The sequence below is a fragment of the Mastigoproctus giganteus genome, chromosome 12 (genome assembly GCF_048544385.1).
Source record: "Mastigoproctus giganteus isolate SK-2022 chromosome 12, ASM4854438v1, whole genome shotgun sequence".
Taxonomy (NCBI): domain Eukaryota; kingdom Metazoa; phylum Arthropoda; class Arachnida; order Uropygi; family Thelyphonidae; genus Mastigoproctus; species Mastigoproctus giganteus.
Window position 1 is genome coordinate 64,065,080 of NC_143586.1, and position 27,542 is coordinate 64,092,621.

The 27,542-nt window shown below is 36.6% G+C and overlaps 1 protein-coding gene across 2 annotated transcripts in view; it reads left to right on the plus strand.

Annotated features, from left to right (window-relative positions):
- Positions 1-27,542, plus strand: part of Brf (Brf RNA polymerase III subunit) — a 330,203-nt gene that overhangs the window by 291,246 nt on the left and 11,415 nt on the right. For both annotated transcript variants that reach the window (XM_090386884.1, XM_090386885.1), the window contains 3 exons: positions 7,460-7,776; positions 12,118-12,172; positions 13,997-14,153. In XM_090386884.1, the coding sequence (XP_090243010.1) occupies positions 7,460-7,776; positions 12,118-12,172; positions 13,997-14,153 (529 nt within the window). The remainder of the gene's footprint in view (positions 1-7,459; positions 7,777-12,117; positions 12,173-13,996; positions 14,154-27,542) is intronic.

Consider the following 27,542-nt stretch of genomic DNA (forward strand, 5'->3'; position numbering starts at 1 on the left):
ACAGGTGGGTATATGGGATGTGTTAGAGTAACTACGAATAAGAATAGGTGCATGTATACTTGCATGTATACCAATGCTAGAAGTATAGTAAATAAATTTGATGAATTTGAAGTGTTGGTCAAGACATCAAAGGCGGATATTGTTGGGATATCAGAGACGTGGTGTCACACAGATATAAGGAATGCCGAACTGGAATTTGGGGAGTACAATGTGTACAGAAAGGATAGACAGGATAGGAAGGGAGGAGGTGTTATGCTGTTAATTAAGGAAAACATAAAATCAAAAGAAGTGCATCCAGTTGATATAGATGAACGGTGCACTGTTGAGTCAGTTTGGTGTGACATAAGCACTGCGAAAGCAAAAATAAGAGTAGGAGTGTGTTATAGGCCTAATGACTTGAATGAGTACAATGAACAATTGTACAGAGAAATAGAGTGGGCTAGTAAATCGGAATGTCTTATAATGGGGGATTTTAACTTCCCAAATATTGACTGGAACTTGTGGGTTGGGCACTCACACACTAGTCAGACTTTTGTGGATTTATTGGATGATTGTTTTCTGCAGCAGCATGTTCGAGAGGCAACCAGAGAAAGTAATACTCTTGATCTGGTTATCAGCAGTGATCATTCATGTATTAGGAATTTGCAGATAAAGAACCACTAGGTGGCAGTGATCACAGTGTACTGACGTGGGATTTACTTAAAGATTTAATTACCATCAGGGGTAAAGGAAAGGATTTTTGCTTCCGTAAAGGCGAGTACAGTGGTCTCCGACAGTTTTTAAATTCTGTACAGTGGGATCAACTGACAATGTTACCAACAGTAAATTCTAAGTGGGAAGCATTCAAGGAATTAATCGTGGAAGCTACTAAAAGTTTCATACCTATTAAGAAATATTGTTCAAGGTTTAGTTCTAAATGGTTGTCAAATGAACTAATGAGACTCGTAACAGAGAGGAAAAATGCATGGGATGCATATAAATTATCAAGAGACTGAGAAGCCTATGGCAGATATAAGTTAATCTGTAATCAGGTGACAAAGGAGGTTCGGCAGGCAAAGGCAGATTACGAGAAATCCTTGGCAAAAGATGCTAAGAAAAACAGCAAGGATTTCTTTACTTATATAAACTCTAAAAGGAAGGGGATGAATCTGATTGGATGAGATGCAAATTGGATGAGATGTGAATGTAGATGCAAAATACTGAATGAGTATTTTGCATCTACATTCACACGTGAGGAATTATTAAGGTTTGAAAATGGCAGAAGGTTATCAAATTGTAGCAAGATACTTAATGATTTTGTAATAACTGAGAGCAAAGTGGAAGAGAAATTGTTGAAGTTAAACGTAAGAAAAGCACCTGGGGTGGATGGGATCTATCCAGTTATATTAAAGGAGGCGGCAAAGCAACTAAGCAAACCCTTATCCATAATTATGAGAGCATCCTTGGACTCAGGGGAGGTTCCCACGGACTGGAGATGTGCAAATGTATCCCCAATTCACAAAGGGGGATCAAAGGGTGACACGAGTAATTACAGACCAGTTAGTTTAACTTCTGTTCCGGGTAAAATAATGGAGTCGCTGGTTAAAGATGCATTGCAGGATCATCTAGACAAGACTGCAGCAATAATTCAGACACAGCATGGGTTTGTTAAGGGAAAGTCTTGTCTGACAAATCTGATAGGATATTATGATGTGGTTACAAAGGAACTGGATGGAAAAAATAATTTTGATATCATATATTTGGATTTCAGGAAAGCTTTTGACACTGTTGCGCATGGAAAACTATTGTACAAATTGGAGCAGAATGGTATTAAAGGTAAGTTGCTACAATGGATAAAAGGATGGTTAAGTGCGAGAAGACAGAGGGTGGTAATCAATGGGTGCTGCTCTTCTTGGACTAATGTTATTAGTGGAGTCCCACAGGGTTCGGTGTTAGGTCCACTGTTGTTTTGTATATTTATCAATGATATTGATGAAGGTATATCAGGCTTAATGTCGAAGTTTGCAGATGACACAAAGGTCGGCAGGGTTGTTAATGACAGTAATGGCAGTGTGCTACTGCAAAAGGATCTAGATAATTTGGGCAGATGGGCTAAGAAGTGGCAACTGAAGTTTAACCTTGACAAATGCAAAGTACTGCATATGGGTAGAAGTAACCCCAGAGAAACGTACCAACTGTGTGGTACTACACTTAAGGTGGTAGAAAATGAAAAAGACCTGGGAGTAATTGTGCAGTCAGATATGAAATTTTCTGAGCAATGCAGACAGGCTGCAAAAGCATGTCATGGGGTTTTGTCAATGATATATAGGAATTTTGCTAGCAGGGAAAAGGAGGTGATTATATATATATTATATATATTATATGAGTACTGCGTACAGGTCTGGAGGCCTCATTTTAGGAAGGATGTAGATTTACTTGAGCGTGTACAGAGAAGGGCAACAAGATTGGTGAGGGGAATGAAGGGATCCTCTTACCAAGAGAGGCTTAAGTTCTGCAAATTGCAGTGGCTGGAGACTAGGCACCTGCGCGGTGATCTGATTGAGGTATATAAGGCCTTGAATGGGTTGAGCACGCTGAATTCTGATGGGATCCTTCCACTTGTTCAGATGTAGAATAGATGTGCGGAAATTTGCCTTTAGCCAGCGGGTGGTTAATTGCCGGAACAAACTTCCATCTGTCGTTGTGGAAGTTGATAGGTTGAATAAATTACGGAGGAACTGGACAGGCATTTGGAGGGAATGGTGTGATTTTTTTTTTTTTTTTTTTGGTTGGCTGATGCTGCATAAGCTCATACATTTGCTTTCTTGCATCACATGCCACTACTACTACTACCCCAGGTGCCTTCCTTATGTTTAACTCAACAATTTCTCCTCCACTTTTCTCTCAGTTATTACAAAATCACTTAGCTCCCTGTTAGCATTTGATAAACTTATGGCACTCCCTTCATTGAATAACTCCTCATGTGTGAATGTAGATGCAAAATACTCATTCAGTTTATCAGCTACCTGAGCATGATCATCAATAGTCAACCCATCTATGTTAAGTGGTCCAATCTGATTCATCCCTTTCCTTCTAGAGTTTACATAAGTAAAGAACTCCTTGCTGTTTTTCTTTGCATCCTTTGCCAAAGATTTCTCGTAATCTGCCTAACCTCCTTTGTGACTTGATTATAGACTAGTTTATATCTGCCATAGGCTTCTGTGTCGCCTGATACTTTATATGCATCCCATACATTCTTCTTGTCTGCCACTAGCCTCATTAATTCATCTGACATCCATTTAGGCCTAAACCTTGAACAGCATTTCTTAGTTGGAATGAAAAGCTTAGTAGCCTCCAAAATTAAGTCCCCAAAGGCTTCCCATTTAGAATTCATTTAGAACTCATTTAGCTTCCCATTTAGTACTGATGTTGGTAATATCATCAGTTGATCCCACTGTACAGAATTTAAAAACTGTCTGAGACCTCTGTAGTCACCTTTACAAAAGCAAAAGCCCTTCCCTTTAGCCTTGATGGTAGTTACATCTTTAAATAATTCCCACATCAATACATTGTGATCACTGTTGCCCAGTGGTTCCTTTATCTGCAGATTCTTAATGCATGAAGAATCACTACTGATAATCAGATCAAGAGTATTACTCCCTCTGGTTGCCTCTCGAACATGTTGCTGTAGAAAACAGTCATCCAATAAATCCACAAAAGTCTTGCTAGTATGCGAGTGACCAACCCACAAGTTCCAGTCAATATCTGGAAAGTTAAAATCTCCCATTATACGACATTCTGATTTACTGGCCCACTCTATTTCTCTGCACAATTGCTCATTATGCCCATCAGATTCATTAGGCCTATAGCACACACACCTACTCTCATTTTTCCTTTCCCACTGCTTATTTCACACCAAACAGACTCAGCACTGCATTGTCCACCAGCATCAATTGGATGCACTTCCTTAGATTTTATGTGTTTCTTAACTAACAGCATAACCCCTCCTCCCTTCCTATCCTGTCTATCCTTACTATACACATTGTGCTCCCCAAATTCCAACTCTGCATTGCCTATATCTGTGTGACACCACATCTCTGATATCCCAACAATATCTGCCTTTGATGTCTTGACTAGCACTTGAAGCTCATCAAATTTATTAACAATACTCCTAGCATTGGTGTACATGCAAGTATACATGCACCTGTTCCTGCTCCTAGCCACCCTAACACAGCCCATGTATTTACTTGTTAAGTTATTGTTGAATTAGTGAATTCTGTTGTTGTAAAATAATGTAGTTCAGTTCTTCAATGTCAAGTTATTTCGCAATGGAAAAAAAACATATATGCTCATGAGATAATGAAGGCTGGGTATTAGAATTATGTAAGTTTAATCCTAGATTTAAGGTGTCATAGAATACTTGATGTGGATGATACAACATTGAAGACAACTCTAAGAAGATTATCATATTTTCTTTGCAATGTCAATCTAAAGCCTTTTTAAGAAAGATTTTATCCACTTAACACTGAAAAGCATTAAGTTGGTTTTGTTTTAGTTATTGCAATGCCAAGACCAGTTGATGCAAATACAATACATAAAAGTATTGGCTAGAATCCTTCTATCTAATGGCAATAGGGGTTGGAACAATTGTTTGAAAGGAGCTTGCACATATTTGCTTTAAGCTATTGCTTTTCACGTCGCACGAAACAGTTACTTGTTAATATAGTTATAGACGTTTGGAAAAACAGATTTTTAGGTACCGAAAAATTGAGAAACATATATTTATTTCATTCAAAACTGTGCTGTGCCTTTAATTAAAGGAAAACTTATTGGTTCATTCACAACTTGACTATATGCAATATTGAGAAAGAGATTTAGAAGCTGGAACTTGTAAAATGATATTTATTAGGGAATCCCATAGTAATGATCACAGTTAAGTTGAACAGAGCTATGGCAGATTGCACTTTTCTTTGTGGATGCTATGTGATGCAAACCACATGAATTATTGAATTATTTCAACCATGAGTTGCCCCACTGCTTCTTTTTTGTGGTAGGGAAAGTGCCAGAGAGCAGGGGATATACTGGAAGATGGTGGAGGAGATTCCATTCTGCCACTTTTTTTTTTTTTTTGCAATGGAGAAACACATTCCCCATCCTTTCTGTCTGAAAAGGTAGAAGAGACTTAAAATATTTGGCAATAGTTTACCTGATTTTGGATCTGAAACAAAGATCAAAGACAGAAAGGATTTTATACTCATTATTCACTCAATTGTTCACACTTGTTTTGTTTAATGTAGGCTGAAATATTCATATAAATATGGTTAGGAATTTCTCTTTGTTACATTTTGCATTTATTTTCTTGCAATATTAACTTGCTCCTCAAAAAGAAAAAAATATATATTTTTTTGCACGGTGGCCTCTACTGATATACTATGTAACTTACAGATATGATTTGGGAGGCAATTTGAAGCAAAAATTTCTAGCCCATTTTTCTTCTCCAGAGCTTCATTTTAGAGATAATAGTAGTTAAAAGTAAAGCTCTGGAGATTTTGGGTAAATTGTCTCCTCAAGCACCAATAACAACAACAATAACAAGCAACAATAGTGTATATTCCACCATAATGAGCATAATGACAATGAGTAGGTGTTGCAGCCATACAGAGGGACATCTTTTAAGAGAATGGAGAATGTTTCCCTGAGAAGAGTTGCACACAAATGTGCATTTAAACAATTTGCTAGAATGTGCAGATCCAGTAGTCTGTCTCCCAAAATACTTTGCCAAACATTGGCACCAACTCATACAGGAAAGATGCTTGTCTAATTGTGAGTGTTTTATCAGCATATGGAGATTGAGAAAGTTAGTAATCCCTGTTCTAGCAAATTTGGCTTCATCTGTCCAAATTTTATGAAATTGGGCTCATCCAGATTTGTGTAAAAGCCAATAGCAGAAAATGTGACAGCTGTTGCTATCTACAGGTGCTATTCCTTGTCCCCTGTACACATTAAGGATGTAACTTTTTTTTTTTCTGTGCAATGTAACTTTTTTTCATGCTTATATTACCAGAAATCCCAGTGCAGATGGTGATTCAGCAAAGACTGTTTAATGGATTGTTAAAAAATTCTTCTTCTTCGTCAAAGGCATTGTCTACAATGCTGCCATGGTAAGAATGTTTAATTTGGTTTGGGTTTCATTGGCACATCAGCAACAGAGGATATATATGTCTGTAAGAATCTTCAGAGCCCTCTAAGGTTTCTGTGCATATTGATAAACACATATTGGTACAGAAATCTGAAAATCTTCAGATGATGCATTTCTCAGACACAACCCATAGACTTTGAAATATAAACATAATCTTTGGCAATCCATTTTAAGTTTTGTACACACTGCACTCTAAAACAGAATATCAACTATGTATTCCTATTTTGTAATCATACAGTATATGCCTATGCCTCAAGTAACATGAGAAGTGCTCTCCTGAAAGCACTTGCATTAGTTGAGATAGGAAAGTATTTGCATTTTCTTTTGATGAAACTTTATTTAAACTGTTTTTATTTATTTACATAATCATATTGTTTTACAATTTACATATGATTATCTCTGACAAACATGAGATGATACCACAAAATTTTGAGTGTTATTATTTCTAAAATTAATAAATACTAATTTTAGAAATAATAATACTCAGAATTCTAAAAATAATTTTTTTCCAGAGCTAAAACAGCTGTGGAATTTAGCCTCAAAACTGTTGCTCACTTAAATCATATCCTTGCATTAAGCAATAAATCAGTATATCTTTTATATCAGTATATAATAATCTGAATTTGAAAAAATTACTGTAATAATTCAAAATATTAAATTTTCCAGAAACAAATGCTCTAATACCCATAAAATTTTGTCTATGGTGCTTTATACCTCAGACTATTCACAGAACCCTCACCTATTTGGTAAATACCTTACTTGTATACATTTACAGAGTTTTTTTTATTTACCAGAGCATACTCCACGGTATCCTACTTTTTTTTTTGTAGACTATTGGACACTCTCAAGGGTGCCAGTATCTACTACACCAGATGTGTGCAGATGGGTTGAGAAACAATTTAACAAGGCACAGCATATTCCATGATCTCAAGTCACTGAATCTCAACCCTGCAGAGAATTTATGAGACATCAACATAATGTCCAGTTGCAGAATCCTTACCATATCAGAACTAGTAAAAGCACTGCAAGAAGAAGAATATGTTGCAACAAGAAGTAGCATTCACCCTCACATCTTCTGGAAACTGAGGAGATTCATGCTGCAATATGTGTTGTCCTTAATGCACAACTCAACCCTGTACTGAGACCATATTTCTAAAATTTTGGTTAGCATCTATATTCCTTATTGAGTTACACTTAATATTTTTTTTTCATCATTTGCATAAAATTAATCTTTTTCTCATTATACCATTTATTTATAATAAACTATTTTTAATTAACAAGAAAAGAAAACCAAGAAGAAAGCTAAACCTTCAAGCAAATTCTGCTGGAGAAGCCATTGAAAAAATGCTTCAACACAAAAAGATCTCTTGTAAAATTAACTATGATGTGCTGAAGAATTTAAATGCCAATCCTGATGTTGCTATAGAAGAAAATAAAAAACCAGACCCTGAAGAAAATCAGTCAATTGCTTCAGTCACAGAAGTTCAACAGCCATCTCTGAAACCTTCAAGATTTCGTTTAAAACCTTCAGCAACTTCAAGAGATCCCTCACTGAACAAACTCAAGGAAGTTATGTTTTCTATTATTGGAAAAACAAGGTAAATATTCCTCTTAGGCTCTCTGGAGTTCTTATGCTACATTATCAGTTGATATATGTTGCAAAGGTTCAACTTTGTGTAGTGCAACAATTATAGAGCACATTAATCATATAAAAAAATTAACATTTTAATAATTTCTGCTGAATTTTTAGTATTAGTCTTGAACAAATAATTCAAAGAAGGAAAACTTATATAGCATCAGTCTTTAAAAAAAAAATTAACAGAAATACCACTAATTATAACTTGGATTATCTTTGATTAATTTTATTCAAGTGTTTATCCATTCCTACTTTCTAAATCTAAATTCCTTTCCTCTACAATGGAAACTTAACCAGCACTATCTGTTATGATCATTGAACTTTGTGTATGTGTATTAACATTATAATGATTTACTTCTGAGTTAAATGTGATAATGTCTTCAGTGGGTGGGAAGAAGGGCCAAATAGACCTGAAATGGTGCCATCTGGGTGGTGGTATCCATCTGAGAATAAGTAACATTAGTCTTCTCCTTAGGTAAAGCGTTACTTATTCGAAGTAGTGCAATATCATGGTGACTCGTTGTGAAGGTATTCACAATATGAGATATAACTTAAAACGATGCCATTTTACTAATATTCTGATTTATTCAGATATAGCTATGTATTTCTCATGCGCTTGCACTATATTTATACATTTTCTACCACCTTAAGTGTAGTACCACACAGCTGGTACGTTTCTCTGGGGTTACTTCTACCCATATGCAGTACTTTGCATTTGTCAAGGTTAAACTTCAGTTGCCACTTCTTAGCCCATCTGCCCAAATTATCTAGATCCTGTTGCAGACAGGCGCCTCCGTAGCCAGGTGGGAAGGAGCAGCAGTGCGTAGCACACGCTTCTTGATTAGACCGGGGTTCGAGCCCGTCACCACCAAATACGGAGCATGCGGTAAGGTCAGGGAATGACCACCGCACCGGAGCAATATGGCCTTAGTTGCTAATGCTCCTAAAAACCAAATAACAATAACAACATCCTGTTGCAGTAGCACACTGCCATTACTGTCATTAACAACCCTGCCAACCTTTGTATCATCTGCAAACTTCGACACTTAGCCTGATATACCTTCATCAATATCATTGATAAATATACAAAACAACAGAGGACCCAAGACCGAGCCCTGTGGGACTCCACTAATAACATTAGTCCACAAAGAGCAGCACCCGTTAATTACCACCCTCTGTCTTCTTCCAGTCAACCATCCTTTTATCCATTGTAGCAACTTACATTTAATACCATTCTGCTCCAATTTGTACAATAGTCTTCCGTGCGCAACAGTGTCAAAAGCTTTCCTGAAATCCAAATATATGATATCAAAATTATTTTTTGCATCCAGTTCCTTTGTAACCACATCATAATATCCTATCAAATTTGTCAGACGAGACTTTCCTTTAACAAACCCATGCTGTGTCTGAATTATTGCTGCAGTCTTGTCTAGATGATCCTGCAATGCATCTTTAACCAGTGACTCCATTATTTTACCTGGAACAGAAGTTAAACTAACTGGTCTGTAATTACTCGTGTCACCCTTCGATCCCCCTTTGTGAATTGGGGATACATTTGCACATCTCCAGTCAGTGGGGACCTCCCCTGAGTCCAAGGATGCTCTCATAATTATGGCTAAGGGTTTGCTTAGTTGCTTTGCCGCCTCCTTTAATATAACTGGATAGATCCCATCCACCCCAGGTGCCTTTCTTATGTTTAACTTCAACAATTTCTCCTCCACTTTGCTCTCAGTTATTACAAAATCATTAAGCACCGTGCTACAATTTGATAACCTTCTTCCATTTTCAAACCTTAATAACTCCGCATGTGTGAATGTAGATGCAAAATACTCATTCAGTTTGTTTGCCATCTGAGCAGGACCATCAACAGTCGAACCATCGATATCAAGTGGACCAATCAGATTCACTCCTTCCCCCCCAGAGTTTATATAAGTAAAGGAATCCTTTCTGTTTTTCTTAGCATCTTTTGCCAAGATTTCTCGTAATCTGCCTTCGCCTGCCTAACCGCCTTTGTGACCTGATTACAGACTAGCTTATATCTGCCATAGGCTTCTGAGTCACTTGATAATTTATATGCATCCCATGCATTTTTCTTCTCTGTCACAAGTCTCATTAGTTCATTTGATAACCATTTAGGCCTAAACCTTGAACAATATTTCTTAATAGATATGAAACTTTTATTAATTTTATGAAATTAATTCAAGAAATTAATCCACAATTAATTCCTTGAATGCTTCCCACTTAGAATTTACTGTTGGTAACATCGTCAGTTGATCCCACTGTACAGAATTTAAACCACTGTACTCACCACTTTACTTCCGTAAAGGTGAGACCACTGTACTCACCTTTACGGAAGCAAAAACCCTTTCCTCTACCCCTGATGGTAATTAAATCTTTAAGTAAATCCCACATCAGTACACTGTGATCACTGCCACCTAGTGGTTCCTTTATCTGCAAATTCTTAATACATGAATGATCACTGCTGATAACCAGATCAAGAGTATTACCCTCTCTGGTTGCCTCTCGAACATGCTGCTGCAGAAAACAAACAAATAGATAACTATAACAATTGTTATAGTTATCTATTTGTTAACCGGCCATGGCCAGGGGCCTCATTTTCAGTGTAAATATTTGCTAAAGTAGTGATAAAAATTTCTAATAATAATAATAAACCAAGAAAACGTGTAATATAAAAGCATTCTTAAACTTAACTTGTTAAGTGTTTAAATTTAATTCCTATACCTTTTTATTGTACAATAAATAAGTTAAAAATTTCTATTAAAATTGTTTTTATTTTACATTTTTATCAAGGAATTATTATTCACAATATAAATATAAAGATCTATGTAGTATTTGTATTTATTATTTATATGTATGTGTGTAATATATATATATATATATAAGTGTGTATATTAAAGGGGCCTCAAATTTAAATATGGCCGCAGCCTATTTCATCCTTAATCTGGCCCTGCTTATTATTTTGATAGTTTAAAAAATGTTCTAAATGCCACTGAGTGAGCTTCCCCACCTCTCTTCTCGATGATTACAGCAGACGTTTGATTCTTAGTAAAGTGTTCAGTTTTATTTATAAGTGCCATTCAGTGAATTTCCCCCCACCCTTGCAGTTCTTGGCAAGAGTATTGACTCCATGTTTATTGAAGCAGGAGACAGCCAGCTGTCAGTCATGATTAGTGAAAGCTAACAAAAAATAATATCAGCATTGTCACATGGCATATCACAAAATTTATGGTAAAGTTTTTAAAAACAGTAAAGGGGTGGAACTCTTGCCCTTGTTCTTACTTTTCCAAGTCTATTTTATCTTTACAAAACTTCTTTTTACGTTCAATTAGGTTAGTAATACAAGATAATATTACTAATATTATTTCATATTACTAATCTAATATTTAAAAATTAATTTCTAATTGACAGTTAAAAGAAGAATGTGCTCATTCATAAAATAATCAAGTGCTGTTGATTGCAGTTTACCATTCCTGCAGTTGTGCCATCAACAGAGCTGAAGGCACAAATTTTTGGTGAGAAACACAGCACTGTATCTGAACACAGTCCTCAAAACACGTGCGTGCATGCATGTGTGTGTTTTCCATGATTTGATTATTTCAAAATTATTTGTTAGTTATTTAAAATGGCAATTAAGAATTCATTAAATTACAAAAGATAAAAACAGAGATTCCACATATATTTACAAATTGAATTATTATTGATTACCCAGAAGTGAAAAAAGAGGATTCTCAAGGCAATTTGCCCCTATAGTATAGCAAATATATGCAAAAGCTGTTTTTATCTTTTGAAATTTAATTATTAATTTCCAAGTAATGTCCGTCACAGAATACATAAGAATTTATTATTTTGGATGTGCTGTTAAATTCTTACCATTTTATATTTCATTTGTGACACTTCACTGTTATTGACCTACAAAGTTTCCTTTGAAAACTGAATATGATTTTTAAATCCTCCCATCCTTTAATTATTGCTTGATATGCTACTGGTTCTGCACGTATGTGTGGCCATATTGAACTGATTCTTAAAAAATATTATAGTAATACAGATTCCTGACTGATCCATTTTCATCAGCCCAGTCCTAACTAGCTAACTATAAACAATTCAAAATGGCATTAGCATTAGTGATAATTAAGTAAATTAGCACAACAATGTCACTTCACAAAATATAAATACAGCATTTAAATTCCAATACAGATATGGGAGAATGTCAGTACTTATACAATTGCCAGTTATTCAGTTATTTATTTCTAATGTCTTTTTAAACAAATTTTACCTGTTACAGTAAAAGAAAAAGTTCATCAGTAGAAGAGCAAGGTGAAAAGGATCTTGACATCCAGGTAAATTCTAACTATGTGCAAGTTTCATAGTAGTTGGCTACTGCATCATACATATTATATTATCTCTAATGTGCTTAATTCAAAATAATAACTAGCATTGTCAAGAAAATTAAACCTCCATTAACAATATTGAAACTAAATGGGGTATATTCTTCCCTCATCTATATATAATTTTTCTTGTTTGAATATGCATTAGTCACACTGAAAGAGGGTACAATGATTGTTAAAAAAAAAGTCTGATTTTAATCTGTTCAGTCCATTAAGAGATATACACAATATGAATTTGATGTGATGTGATGTGAATCTCCAAAATTTTTTTTTTGAAACATTTATGCAAAAACTTATCAAACTTTCCCTATAACTGTATTTTCAGAATATTTTATTTGAGTACAAATACAATAATCTTCCAGTTGCATGACTTACCTGCATTTCTTAACAGAATTTATTGTGCTTGGCAATCTAGTTGTCAACTGTGCATTCTCTTAGGCATTGCTATTGAATTTATGCAGCTTTGGCCTTGTTAGTTTTATTGGAAACTTATTTTCATATCTCTGGACCATTGTTGGTCTCCTTGAAAATTATTCTACATCACAAGATCCCTATAGATCATATTTAATGACAGTATGTTCTCTAAACTATGATAGTTGCACTCCAAGGAAACCTTGGAGTGCATCTATCATCGTTTAGACCTTTCCTCTCCTTTTTACTGTTAGTTTTATTTCTTTCTTTTTTTTTTTTCAAAATCATGGCACCTGTTCCAGTCCTTCTTCAAAGAAACAAGCTACAGAAAATTAACAAAAATTAATAAATAAAATAAAACAGTAGTAGGGATATTAAAATAGAAAAATGAGCACTTTGTGGTAACAGGCTAACCTTCTCTGATTAATTTATGTAATGAAAAGGGTCTGTGTGCCTTCCTGTGAAAGTGGAGATGAATATTTGGTTGACATTTACTGCTATCTTGAAGGAAGTGCTAAAATGAAAAACAGATTGTAATAGTTTCAAATAATGCATGCCACTAAAAGTCTAAAAAAACAGTCATCCAGAAATGTTCCACTACTGAGTGAATGACAACCCACAATTCCACTAAATATCCTGGTTAGTGATGCAACACTTAGCTGACCCTGTCTTCAAAACACTTCTCCTGATATTATTGCTATATCCTTAAAAATGAACTGACCATTATTAACATGTTTAAGGCCCTGGCAAACTACTCACTATCCCACTGTCATCCATCACTCTAAATCTCCTGAATTACTTTTCACTCATTTAAAGTAGTTTGGGTTCAAATCCTACTGATGACTAGAGAAATTCTTAAAGCCTTCTTAAATCAGGCCTGTAGTTGGCCAGTTGTAGGCAGAGGGAGTAGGGCACCTCCACAACATGCAAATCAGCTCATGAATACATACATTTGTACAGGCATAAAACATTATTTATAACGTTTTATGCCTGTAAAAGCCATAGGAATTAGCATACCACATGAACAAAAGCAATCAATACAACAAAAACCTCTGAAAACAACTAGCCAACAAACAGGAGAAAATCTATTCAAGCACTCTATGCTTCATTAGATAAATAAGGGCTTTGTTCATTGGTTGGCTTATTCTAGAACTTGAAAGTTTTAGTTTAGTTAAAAGGATTATTTGAGCCAAACTGAATGTGAAATTATTTTAAAATGTTTTGATTACATTTTTTACAACTTTATTTAATGATCAATTTAAATATCAGACTATTTTTACAACCATTGAGTTCACCTAAATATTATAGTTTGATAATTATTATTTAAGACTTTGCTTAATAACTTTACTCTTCCTCTTCCTTCAGGAACTACCTGCAAAACAAGCTAAAAATCATGATGGCAAGGATGATGATGATGATGATGATGATGTTGTTATCGTTGAAGATATTAAAGAGAAACCGGTGAAATCTGCTACAACACATCATGAACCTACAAGAAGTGATGAAGCCACTATACTAGCCGGTATGCTAATTTCAGCCTGTGATTTGTGGTCATTTGCATGGAAATTTAAGTTTTCTAAAATTATTATGTTGTATACTATATGAGGTACTTTGTTATAGGGATTCTCAAACAGTGATTCCTCCCCCCCTCCCCCCCAAAGGAATAGATTGCAACTTAGAGTCACAAAATTTTTTAAAATTTTGTTTCAGGTAATTTGTTTATTTAGTAATAGCCATATAGTGCAAGGAAGCCACAGACTTTTGCTGCACTGGTCGAAAAAAAAAGAGTAAATGAGAAAATAAAAATTATTTGCTTCCCTCCTCACATAGGTAATATCCAGTTGACCTTTGAATTTATTCAAACTGTCAGCCTCAACTACCTGCAAAGGCAACCTGTTCCAGCAATCACAGCCTCTCTGGCTAAAAGAAAACTTCCTACAATCTAGTCTAAACCTCGAGCCCTGTAATTTGAATTTATGCCCCCGAGTTCTGGAAGTCTCTGTAACAATGAAAATTCCACCTTCATTCATTTTCCTAACTCCTCTCAGAGCCTTGGGGGTTTATACATAAACCCTATGAACTCCATATCTCTACAGGATAATGTTCATAAATCATCAATAGCACACCATGGGCTTTCCTGGTTGCCTGTTTACACTGTTCAGAAAACTTCATATCTGTCCATGTTATAACTTCCAGATCCCTTTCTTCCTCTACTGTTTTTAATTCACCCCACCAAGTGCATAATTTATTGTGGGATTGCTATTCCCCAAGTGTAAGGCCTTGCATTTTGCTGTATTAAAACATAGCTGCCACTTTTCTGACCATTCTTGCAGCACATTCAAGCCATCCTAAAGGAGTGCTGCTTGATACTGATTGTTAACTACTCTACCAATCTTTACATTGTGTGTGGCGCCTCCGTAGCCAGGTGGGAAGGAGCAGCAGTGCGTAACACACGCTTCTTGATTAGACCGGGGTTCGAGCCCGTCACCACCTGTTATTTGTTATTTGGTTTTTAGGAGCATTAGCAACTAAGGCCATATTGCTCCGGGATATGCGGTGGTCATTCCCTAACCTTTCCACATCCTCCGTATTTGGTGGTGACGGGCTCGAACCCCGGTCTAATCAAGAAGCGTGTGCTACGCACTGCTGCTCCTTCCCACCTGGCTACGGAGTCACCAGCCCGTCACCACCAAATACGGAGGATGCGGAAAGGTCAGGGAATGACCACCGCATATTCCCGGAGCAATATGGCCTTAGTTGCTAATGCTCCTAAAAAAAAAAAAAACCAAACCAAAACTTTACATTGTCTAAAAATTTTGATATCGAGCCTTCTTGAAAATGGCTTTCAGAAAGCCATTTATGGAAATCAGAAACAACAGTGGTCCAAGAACCAATCCTTGGGGAATCCCACTTCTGACTGTACACCAGTCTAAAGAATATCCATTCTGCCTGCAATCACCCAGCAATTCATCCTTCAACCTGCAATCAACCATCAATCAACCTTCTGCCCTGCAACCACCCAACAATTCATCTTAGAATTTTCTGTTAATCACATGTTCCAGCTTATACAGTAGCCTTGCATAAGGAACTGAATCAAATGCCTTGCTAAAATCCAAATAAAACATGTTGAAATTGTTCCCTACATCCAGCTCGTGAGTAACTGTGTCAAAATAGCCTACTAAGTTAGTTAAACATGATTTTGCTAAAAACCATGTTGTGTGTTATTCAGAATGCCATATCTAAATGTCCCTGAATTTCACTCTTAATCATTGCCTCTAAGATTTTCCACTGGAGTCAGGCTAACCAGTCTGTAGTTACCAACTTCACTCTTAAAAATGCCTTTATGTCCTGGTGATACATTGGAATTTCTCAAATGCAAAGGAATCTCTCCTGAGTCCAAAGATGCCCTCATAATTAACTTCAATGATTCAGTACTCTTTCTGGCAGCCCCCTCAAAATTACTGGGGATATGCCATCAACTCCAGGAGACTTATTTGCCTTTATGCCCAAATGTTTTTCTAATAAACAGTTATCCGTAATTTCAAAGAGGGACCGAGTCATATGAATTCTAATTTCATATGACTCAGCCTCACTTGCACAGCCTCTTCTCAGCATGAAGGGTCATTAGCATTAGTAGAGGCACATGATGCAAGAAAGCAAGCTTATGCAGCATCAGGCCAAAAACAAACCTCTTCCATTTCACCCCTCCGTTCGTTCCAAATACCTGTCCAGCCCAGCCTTAAATTTATTTAGGCTATCAACTTCCACAACAAAGGATGAAAGTCTGTTCCACCAACCAACTACCCCTGGCTAAAGGCAAACCTCCGCACATCTATCCTACATCTGTCTTTCCTCAATTTGAATTTAGTAAGCTTTGTTCAGTAAAGGATGCAAACTACCTGTTCAATTCATCTGCAACATCAGCTGGGTTGTCTAAGACTTTCACTACATCCAGTTAACAAGAGTTTGATCTGATTCGCTTTTTTCTTCCTTATATTCACATACATGAAAAATTCCTTGTCCCCATTCTTTACTCTTAGCCAGTGCTTTCTCATTTGCAGCCTTGGCCTCTTGAAATCAACTTGTAGCTGTTGTAGGCTTCAGTACTTTTCATCACTCTGCAACTATTCCATGTTATCTTTTTCTGTTCTATTTGACCAGCCAGCTCCACACATTCATCCATTTCAACATCCTCCTCCAGCAATATTTTCTTAATGGTATGTGTGCATTCATAGCTTGTGTGATTTTTGCTTTAAAGGTATTCTATAATTCAAGTTTATTTGATCTCACTCTGTAGTGTGCCCAATTAATAGATGCCAGATATTGCCTTATTAAAGTCCCCTCTTCTGAAATTAAAACTCATGCCTGCCTTTAACTACTGCATTATCTTTCTTCATCTTCCAAATGGCAACTGCATAATCACTACCTGCCAATGGTTCCTGTGATTTTCATGTAATTTTCCACAAAACAGGTTTATTTTATAAATTTTTAAGGTTTTATCATTGTTTTATATGATATACAGTTGGCTTTGCATTAGTAGCACACCCTGGTGTAGGAATGGCCTAATCTTTGACAATGGTGGAGGTTCAAAATTAGAGGGTTGACATAAGATTGTAGTTTGCATGGCAATCAGTTTTTGAGTGTCTGTGAGGAAGAATGGGTTGACATCAAGATTTTTCTGAATTCAATTGTGGAATGATTGTTGGGGGTAAGACGTGCAGGTACCAGTATCTTTACAATGGCCAACATGGTTAAGTGCTCCCATTGTGTTATGAGTCTACTGTGGCAGACACCTGTGGGGAGCATTGTGTCTCATCTCGTAACACAGCAGCAGTGCAACACAGTGGACCAGCTAAACACCCAGTAGAAGAAGAAGAACTCTTTATTGAATACAAAACGCACATGCCGTACACAATACCCTTCACGGCTAAAAGCCAATACAATATAGGGAAAAAAAAGACCAATATCCATATGGACTATGCACCAGACATTGGCTCGTATAGGCTATGGCAGTCGATGGCCACCACGGGTACCTACTTATGTTCACTGTAAGTCACAAGAAACTGCATCTTGCTTTGGCACATCATGCCCACACTGGATCACTGACATGTGGGATACTGTTACTTGGTCTGATGAATCCCATTTCCAACTTTATCACGCTGATGAGCATATCTGCACTTGGAGAAAGCACCATGAGACCATGGCACCTGAATACACTGTTGATGTTCAGCCTGCTGAAAGCAAAGGTGTTATGGTTTTGTGATTATTTTTGTGGCGTTCCCGGAGTTCCATGATCACCATTAATCAGGGGCACAATGAGAATGCCTGCCTTTCTGTCATCACTGACCAAGCACACCCCTTCATAATGACAGCTGTGTCCTGACAATTTCAACATCTATCAACACTACAATCTGTCATGCCACAAGGCTCAGCAGGTTGCTGTTTCAAGAACATAACAGTGACATACTTATCCATTCTCCTATAGCCACCTAACTCAGCTGATCTCAACCCAGTTGAGCATGTTTGGAACCTACTGGAAAAGGACAATGATGTTACAGCTATCCACCTGACAATGTCTGTTAATATTAATAGTGGCAAATGATGCAAGAAAGCAAACATAAAATCTTGATGCCAACCCATTCTTCTTCATTAGTTTGTATAGTTCTTCCTTGAGCTATCTGCTTCCACAACAACAGATGGAAGTTTGTTCCAGAAATCAGCTACCAGTGGCTAAAGCAAACTTCTGCACATCTATTCTGCAACCATCCTTCCTCAATCTGAATTTATGCCCCTCATGTGTAGTCTGAATAAGAGGAAGAATCACGTCAGCATTGAGGGTGTTTAATCCATTTAAAGCCTTAAATACCACAATCAGATCTCCTCACAGGTGCCTAGTCTCCAGACTGCAATTTACAGAATTGAAGCCTTTGTTCCCCACACCAATCTTGTTGACCTTCTCTGTACCCTTTCCAGGAGATCTACATCAAGGAAATCTACCTAAAATGAGGCTTCCAAACCTGTATGCATTACTCAAGGTGTGGTCTGACCATTGCTTTATACAATGGAATAGTCACCTCTGACTACACAATTACCCCGGGTCTTTCTAATTTTCCACTACCCTGAGTTAGTAGTGAAGTAATGGTAGTGGAGTAATCCCAGAGTAATGTACCACTGCCTGGGATTACTGCTACCCATATGCAATACCTTGCATTTATCGATGTTAAACTTCAGCTGCCATTTCTCAGCCTGCTGACCTAATTTTCCTAGATCTTGTTGCAGTAGCTCACTGATTACTGTCATTAACCACCCCACCAACCTTTGTATCATCCACAAACTTAGACATTAAGCTTGATATACCTTCATCAATATCATTAATAAATATTAAAAACAATTGGTCCAGCACTGAACCATGGGGGATTCCACTAATAACATTAATCCATGAAGAGCAATGTTCATTGATAACCACTCTGTCTTCTCTCATTCAACCATCCCTTTATCCATAGCAGTAACTTGCTTTTAATGCCATACTGCTCCAGTTTGTGCAACAATATATATAGTTTTCCATAAATCCAAGTATATAATGTTAAAAAAATTTTTTTTCATCCAGTTCCTTTGTTACTACATCATAATATCCAAGGCGTGACTATAACTGCGCTCCTGTCCAAATGATCCTGCATTAATTTCTTTAACAGGTGACGCCTTTGATTTCCCTTTGTGAATTGTCGATACATTTGCACATCTCCAGTCCACAGGGATCTCCCCTGAATCCAAACATGCTCTCATAATTTTCACTAAGCATTTTCTTGCCTTCCTTAATATAATTGGATAGATCTTATCCCCAGGTGCCTTTCTTGTGTTTAATTTCAACAATTTCTCTTCCACTTTCCTTACAAAATCATTTAGATTTTAATCATTAAAAATTACAAAATTATTTAGCTCCCTATTAGAGTTTGATAAACTTCTGGCATCCATTTCCCTATAGAATTCTTCATATGAAAATGAGGATACAAAATACTTATTCAGTTTGTCAGAAACCTGAGCAACATCATCAACAGTTGAACCATCAATATCAAGTGGACCAATCTTCCCCCTCCTCCTAGTTTTTACATAAGTCTTGCTGTTTTTCTTTGCATCCTCTGCCAAATATTTCTCATAATCTGCCTTCGCCTGCTGACTTGATTACAGACTAGCTTATATCTACCATAGGCTTCTGCATCACCTGATAATTTATATGCATCCTGTGCATTTTTCTTCTCCATAAGTCTCATTAGTTCATCTGACATCCACTTGTTGGTATGAAACACCTAGTAGCTTCTCATTTAGAATTTGCTAATATTTGCTAATTATATTATTTGGTGACATCATCAGTTGGTCCTACTGTATAGAATTTAAAAACTGTCTGAGACCTTTTTGTGCACTACTATGTGACACCAGTCACTCTAAGGGACTGGTGTCACATACTAGTGCATATGGTCACATCACCATAAACACAATGTCTGTTTTTGTTGAATGAGTAAGGTAGCAGTGATAAAAGGCAATTAGTCATTCTCATTTTTACTATTGACTCCAGTTTCCTTAAAATGTGTCCTTGACATAATGTATTTGAAATGAAGTTCTACTATCATCCTTTTGCAGGGAAAATTTTTTTCATACAGCTTTAGTTTGCTACTAAAGCAATTCTGGATTCATATTTATATAACATTTTTTTTCATTGTTTTTTCCCATAGAACATATCCTCCAATTTACTTCACTTATTTCAGGAACACCCTCAACATACACACACATGCTGGTCTGTAGACATATTGATGTTCATGCCTCTTGATTATCCACTGTATGACTAAAAGTATATGGACACATCTAGGTAATTGTAAAAAGGGTTTTGAATTCAAAAAACTAATACATAGTAAAGCCATCTTTGGGCAGCAGCCTCAATCCTACTGGGCATATTTTCAATCAACTTCCAGTAGCTGTTGGTTAGAATTTACCTCCATATCTCCTGCAAAGCAGCTTCCAGAGCCAATATGTAGGTATTGCATAATTGTCCAGAATATCCAAGTAGATTATAGACCTCATGGTTTTGGGCAATACCACTGAGATTGTTCTTTCATAATAGCAACAGTTAGGTTCTCACACTGATACTGCAGAACACCTATTCTGTTTTTGTTTTTTATTTTATTTTTTTGATCTTTAATGACACAAACAAAGAAATACTCAAAACTACTAAAAATTTCAAATTTGAAAATGATGCACTGCTAATTTGAGGGTTTAATGTCAAACAGCGTTAACTACAACATCATTTTGCAGTTAACGTTTTTGTAATTAACCAAGCAAAAGTCATTTGACATTTTCTTGGTTTACCGGAAACGTACTTCCAGCCCAAGCTAACTTGTAAAAGACTAGAGAGAGATACAGTTCTGTGACATGATATGCATGCATTGTTATTTGTATAAAGTAAAATTAAAGTTATCTCAAAAAAAAAAAAAAAAAAAAAAAAAATGCAATTTGTAGCTAACGTTGTTTGACACTAAACCCTCGAATTGATGAAATTTATGCTGTCTCAGCATTTATAGAACTTTTTTCGGTGGGAACTTGTGCACCATGTAGTCACATGAAACAGTTAAGTACTTCCTCACTAAACAAAAGAACAGAATCTTCTGCTCCTGTTGTAAACACCTTAATGACCTTGGCACAAGAAATGCCTATTTCTAAGTCAGAATCATCCTTCTGGTTAAGTCTGTTATGGTAATAAATTTCTAAGCTGGAAGTGGAAGATTAGAAAACTGTTAGTATAAAAAAATTACACATCATTTTCTTCAGTAATGGAGACTTCAGTATATGGATATGAGGTACATTGGACTGAAGAGCTATGTTTGCTTTTCTATTCAGGAAATATATTTTTCAACAACACATCTGCATGATCAGCATAACTCAGAGAGAAATTATGTTCTATGGCAAAATATGCAAATAAAGATTCAACGTGTATGACTTTATTCATAACCATGAAATGCTACACTTATTTTTGCATTTTTATGTGTAATTCAGGCTGCACTTATGCATATTTGTTTGCAAATGTCTGATTACTTGTTTTCTTGCCACTTGAAATTATAACATCTTTGTCCAATATACAAGGCAAACATATTACCTTTTTCATATTTTATAATACATGAAAATCTTGTGTATCTGTCTTAAAATTTTGACACATTTTTTTGACATCTTACTGAAAGATATTGTTAATTAGCTTCATTCCACGCAAGTACTGTGTTAGTTGTCTGAGAGCACCAGGGGTTCCCCCATCTCCGCAGCCACACAAATACAATGAAATGGTCATGCACGCAGTACTGAGAACAAGACTATTATCCCATTTTGCTTCTATTTTGCAGTTGTTTATTTGTTATTTGGTTTTTAGGAGCATTAGCAACTAAGGCCATATTGCTCTGGGGATATGCGGTGGTCATTCCCTGACCTTTCCGCATCCTCCGTATTTGGTGGGCACGGGCTCGAACCCCAGTCTAATCAAGAAGCGTGTGCTATGCACTGCGGCGCCTCCGTAGCCAGGTGGGAAGGAGCAGCAGTGCGTAGCACACGCTTCTTGATTAGACCGGGGTTCGAACCCGTCACCACCAAATACGCAGGATGCGGAAAGGTCAGGGAATGACCACCGCATATCCCGGAGCAATATGGTCTTAGTTGATAATGCTCCAAAAAAACAAACAAACAAAGCTATGCACTGCTGCTCCTGCCCACCTGGCTACAGAGGTGCTATTGGCCGACCGGGCTAGCCGAGTGGGTAAAGTACCTGCCCGGCAACCCAAAGGTCGCGGGTTCGATTCCCGCCTCGGGCTTGGATCAAAGTACTACAAAAACCTTGAGAGGTGCATTATGGCCACAGAAGCCGACATGCGCCAACAACTACCAAATCAAAAAAAAAAAAAAAAAAGAGGTGCTATTTTGCAGTGTGGACTAGCAACACATGATGGCCAATTTTTAATGAAAATAAAAATTGGCCATCAACAAAATCAAGTAAAAGTTGGCAGCTATGCCTGTGATCTTCCATCTTTGAATAACCTCCACCAGAACAAATTTTGAAAAGTCCAGAGAAGTTGCATTTGCTTGCACAGAAGGGTTGTTAATGTGGCATCCAACCACTATACCACTTTGAAAATAAGTGGCCCATGACCAATTCTGGCTTATAACGTGCTACTGCACGGGCAGACCCATAAGTTTTTATTGGTATGTTTGACCCTGATATACACATGCAGGAGAATTCTAAGTTGAGTGCTTTTGGTCATATAGTACATACTGTAAATAAGTAAAACATTTTCATATACAATAGCTAAGCTATATAAAAGTCTTAAAAGTTTGTTTCTTAATAAAGTTAGTAACAATAAAAGCATTAAAACCCATGCTTAACATGACTCTCAAATGGGCTTTAGATTTCCTATGATCCCTGGTTTTTTTGAAACTAAGGCTCTCACAAGAAATAAATTTTGAACTGCTATTATATTTTACTAATTGTGTTTAACTAATAGATAACACTTTTTTAAATTGTAATAATTAAAATATTTGAAATATAGGAACTCTCTCACATGCACTTCATTTTTCATCAGTAGTGAAAAAAAATATATTTTTTTAAATTTATATTCTGGCTGTACCTTAGAATACTCCAGATTTTGGGTAGTATGTTATAACTATATAAAAAAAAAAAAAAAAAAAAACACCCTGAAAATTACTGCATTCCTATACTTCAGCATCAACAACTGTAGTAGTTCTAACAGATCGGATCATGTGAATGATTTATTTTATCTTGTGTTATTAACTGATGAATTACAATGCATAATGAGTCAGAACAAGGATTACAAAATATTCCTTTCTCTAACTGCTGATGTCATGTTGTAAGAAGGGTCTCCAATCTGGTGTCTGGGCTCCATCAGACCCTACTTAATTTTATTGTTGAAAAGCCCATTCCATAAATCCCCTATATTTTTCCCCTTGTTTCTGTTTGAGCTATTGGTTAAATTTTTTATTGTAAAGGCTTCTATTATTTTTATTTTTCAAAGTTTACCCCCCACACACACACACACACACCATTAGCAGAAAGTACCTATCACCTATCACTATATATGCCTGAATGCATTCCAGAGCATGTTTGCCAATTCTTTGGTGTTCTGTTTGGCTTTGTGTTTGTTGTGTTCATCTATGTGCATTTCAAATCTTCTGGTCTTGCCTGCATATACTTTGCCCCATTTACACATATTTGAGATATAAAATAGAAGGCCTACTAATGTAGTTAGGGAAGCACGTAACGTCGTTTCTATCCACTTAAATTATAATATATCTAAATTACCACTCTTATACTGCGTGAAGTTTTAATATATTTTATTTAGGTGTTACCTAAACTAATATACATTGAGTAACATTTCAGGTATCTTGCCAATACCCATTCATCAGACCTTGCTATTCGAAGACAAAATATATTTTACATTGAGCAGATCTAAATAACAATCAACTAAGATGTATCTACATATGATCAATTCTAATTTACAGAAAATAGACAAAACATTCTAGGTTATAATAACAAATTAGCTATTAGCATATCTAAGTTATGATTACGATCTAAAGGAACAATTCTATGTTGTAGTTATGTTACAATGAGCTATTTTCAGTTGCATTACGTTTAATCTATTTTTAATTGTTTATTTGTTTATTTATTTAATTAAAAATAGGTTAACCATAATGCAACTGAAACATGACTGTAACATAGAATTGTTCCTTTAGATCATAATCATAACTTAGATATGCTAATAGCTAATTTGTTATTATAACCTAGAACGTTTTGTCTATTTTCTGTAAATTAGAATTGATCATATGTAAATACATCTTAGTTGATTGTTATTTAGATCTGCTCAATGTAAAATATAAGTTATTTTTGTCTCCCAACAGCAAGGTCTGATGATGGGTATCGGCAAGATACCTGAAACTTTACTCAATATATATTAGTTTAGGTAACACCTAAATAAAATATATTAAAACTCCACGTGGTATAAGAGTTATAATTTAGAAGGCATACATTATATGCCTTCTATTTTGCTCTGTCAGATCTTTGAATCAGCTCCCTATTTTATTAAACCTTAAAGACCACTTCAAGCCTGTACTTTAAACAAATTCTTTAAAATTAAAATTATTTATCATGGCATATAGTGTTTGAATAGTTTATTTCTTGATGGATAACACTTGCTAAGTAAACATTTCATTTAAAGACATGATTAAAGTAAGGTGAACAATTTATTGTCAGACCCACTTATAAATGCTCTATAGCATTTTTGTAAAGAATTTAGCATTAGTAGAGGCATATAATACAAGAAGCAAGCTTATGCAGCATCAGCCAAAAAAAAAAAAAAAAAAAAACTCCCATTTGACCCCTCCGCTCGTTCGAAATGCCTGTCCAGCTGAGCCTTAAATTTATTTAGGCTATCAACTTCCACAACAAGGGATGGAAGTCTGTTCCACCAACCAACTACCCGCTGGCTAAAGGCAAATTTCTGCACATCTATCCTACATCTGTCTTTCCTCAATTTGAATTTATGCCCTCTCAGGTGATTATTCTGAGAAAGAGGAAGAATCCCATCGGCATTGAGCATGCTCAAACCATTCAAGACTTTATACACCTCTATCAGATCACCTCGCCGGTGCCTAGTCTCCAGACACTGTAATTTGCAAAACTTAAGCCTTTCTTTGTAAGAGCAACCCTTTGTTCCATTCACTAATCTTGTTGCCCTTCTCTGTACTCGTTCCAGCAGCTCTACATCCTTCTTGAAATGAGGCCTCCAGACCTGTATACAGTACTCAAGGTGTGGCCATACCATTGCCTTATACAAGAGAATAATCACCTCCTTATCCCTGCTAGAAAAATTCCTGTATATCATTGACAAGACACCATGAGCTAGTCTTGCAGCCCATCTGCACTGCTCAGAGAACTTCATATCTGCCTACACAATTACCCCCAGGTCCTTTTCATTCTCTACCACTGTCAGTGTACTACCACAGAGTTGATACGTTGCTCTGGGGTTGCTGTTTCCCATGTGTAGTACTTTACATTTGTCAATGTTAAACTTCATTTGCCACCTCTCAGTGCATCTGCTCAAGCTTTCCAGATCCTGTTGCAGCAGCATAGCATCAGTAGTGTCCTTAACAACCCTGCCAACCTTTGTATCACCTGCAAACTTGGACATTAAGCTTGATATACCATCATCAATATCATTTATAAATACAGAAAACAATAATCGACCCAACACCGAACCCTGAGGGACTCCACTAATAACATTAGTCCACGATGAGCAGTGTCCATTGATTACCACTCTCTGTCTTCTCCCTCTCAACCACCCCTTTATCCATAGCAGCAATTTGCCTCCAATGCCACACTGCTCCAATTTGTGCAGCAGTCTTCCATGTGCAACAGTATCAAAAGCCTTTCTAAGATCCAAATATATAATATCAAAGTTATTCCCTGCATCCAGTTATTTTGTGACTGCATCATAGTATCTAATCAAATTGGTCAGGCAAGACTTTCCCTTAACAAAACCATGCTGTGTCAGAGCTATAACTGAAGTCTTGTCTAGATGATCCTGCAGTGCTTCTTTAACCAGTGCCTCCATTAATTTTCCTGGAACAGACGTTAAACTCACAGGTCTATAATTACTTGTGTCAGCTTTGATCCTCCTTTGTGAATTGGGGTCACATTTGCACATCTCCAGTCCATGGGTACTTCCCCTGAGTCCAAAGAAGCTCTCATAATTATGGCTAAAGGTTTGCTTACTTCCTTTGCTGCCTCCTTTAATATAACTGGATAGATCCCATCCACCCCCGGGTGCATTTTTTATGTTTATCCTCAACAATTTCTCCTCCACTTTCCTCTGTTATTACAAAATCATCTAGATCACTGCCAGAGTTTACTTCACCTCTGGCATTCCCCTTCCTGAATTACTCATGTGTGAATGTAGATGCAAAATACTCGTTTAGTTTGTTAGCCACCTGAGCAGGATCCTCAACTGTTGAACCATCAATATCCAGTAGACCAATCTGATTCATCCCTTTCCTTCTAGAATTTACATAGGTAAAGAACTCTTTGTTGTTTTTCTTTGCATCCTTTGCCAAGGATTTCTCATAATCTGCCTTTGCCTGCCTAATCTCCTTTGTGACTTGGTTACAGACCGGCTTATATCTATCATAGGCTTCTGTGTCACTCATTAATTTATATGTATCCCATGCATTTTTCTTCTCTGCCATATGTCTCATTAGTTCATCTGACATCCATTTAGGCCTAAATCTTGACAATATTTCTTAGTTGGTATGTGAAGCCTAGTAGCTTCCCATTTTGAATTTGCTGTTGGCAACATCATCAGTTGGTCCCACTGTATAGAATTTAAATACTGTCTCAGACCATCGTAGTCGCCTTTACGAAAGCAAAAACCCTTCCCTTTACCCCCCTGATGGTAGTTACCTCTTTGAGTAAATCCGACTTCAGCACACTGTGATCACTGCCACCTAGTGGTTCCTTGATCTGCAGATTCTTAATGCATGAAGAATCACTACTGATAATCAGATCAAGAGTATTACTCCCTCTAGTTGCCTCCGGAACATGCTGATGTAGAAAACAGTCATCCAATAAGTCCACAAAACCCTTGTTAGTGTATGAGTGACCAACCCGCAAATTCCAGTCAATATCTGGGAAATTAAAATCTACCATTATAAGACTCTGATTTACTGGCCCACTCTATTTCCCTATACAATTTCTTATTATACTCAACAGAGTCATTAGGCCTATAGCACACTCCTACTCTCAATTTTGATCTCCCAATGCTTATGTCACACCAAACTGACTCGACACTGCACTGTTCAGCGATGTCGACTGGCT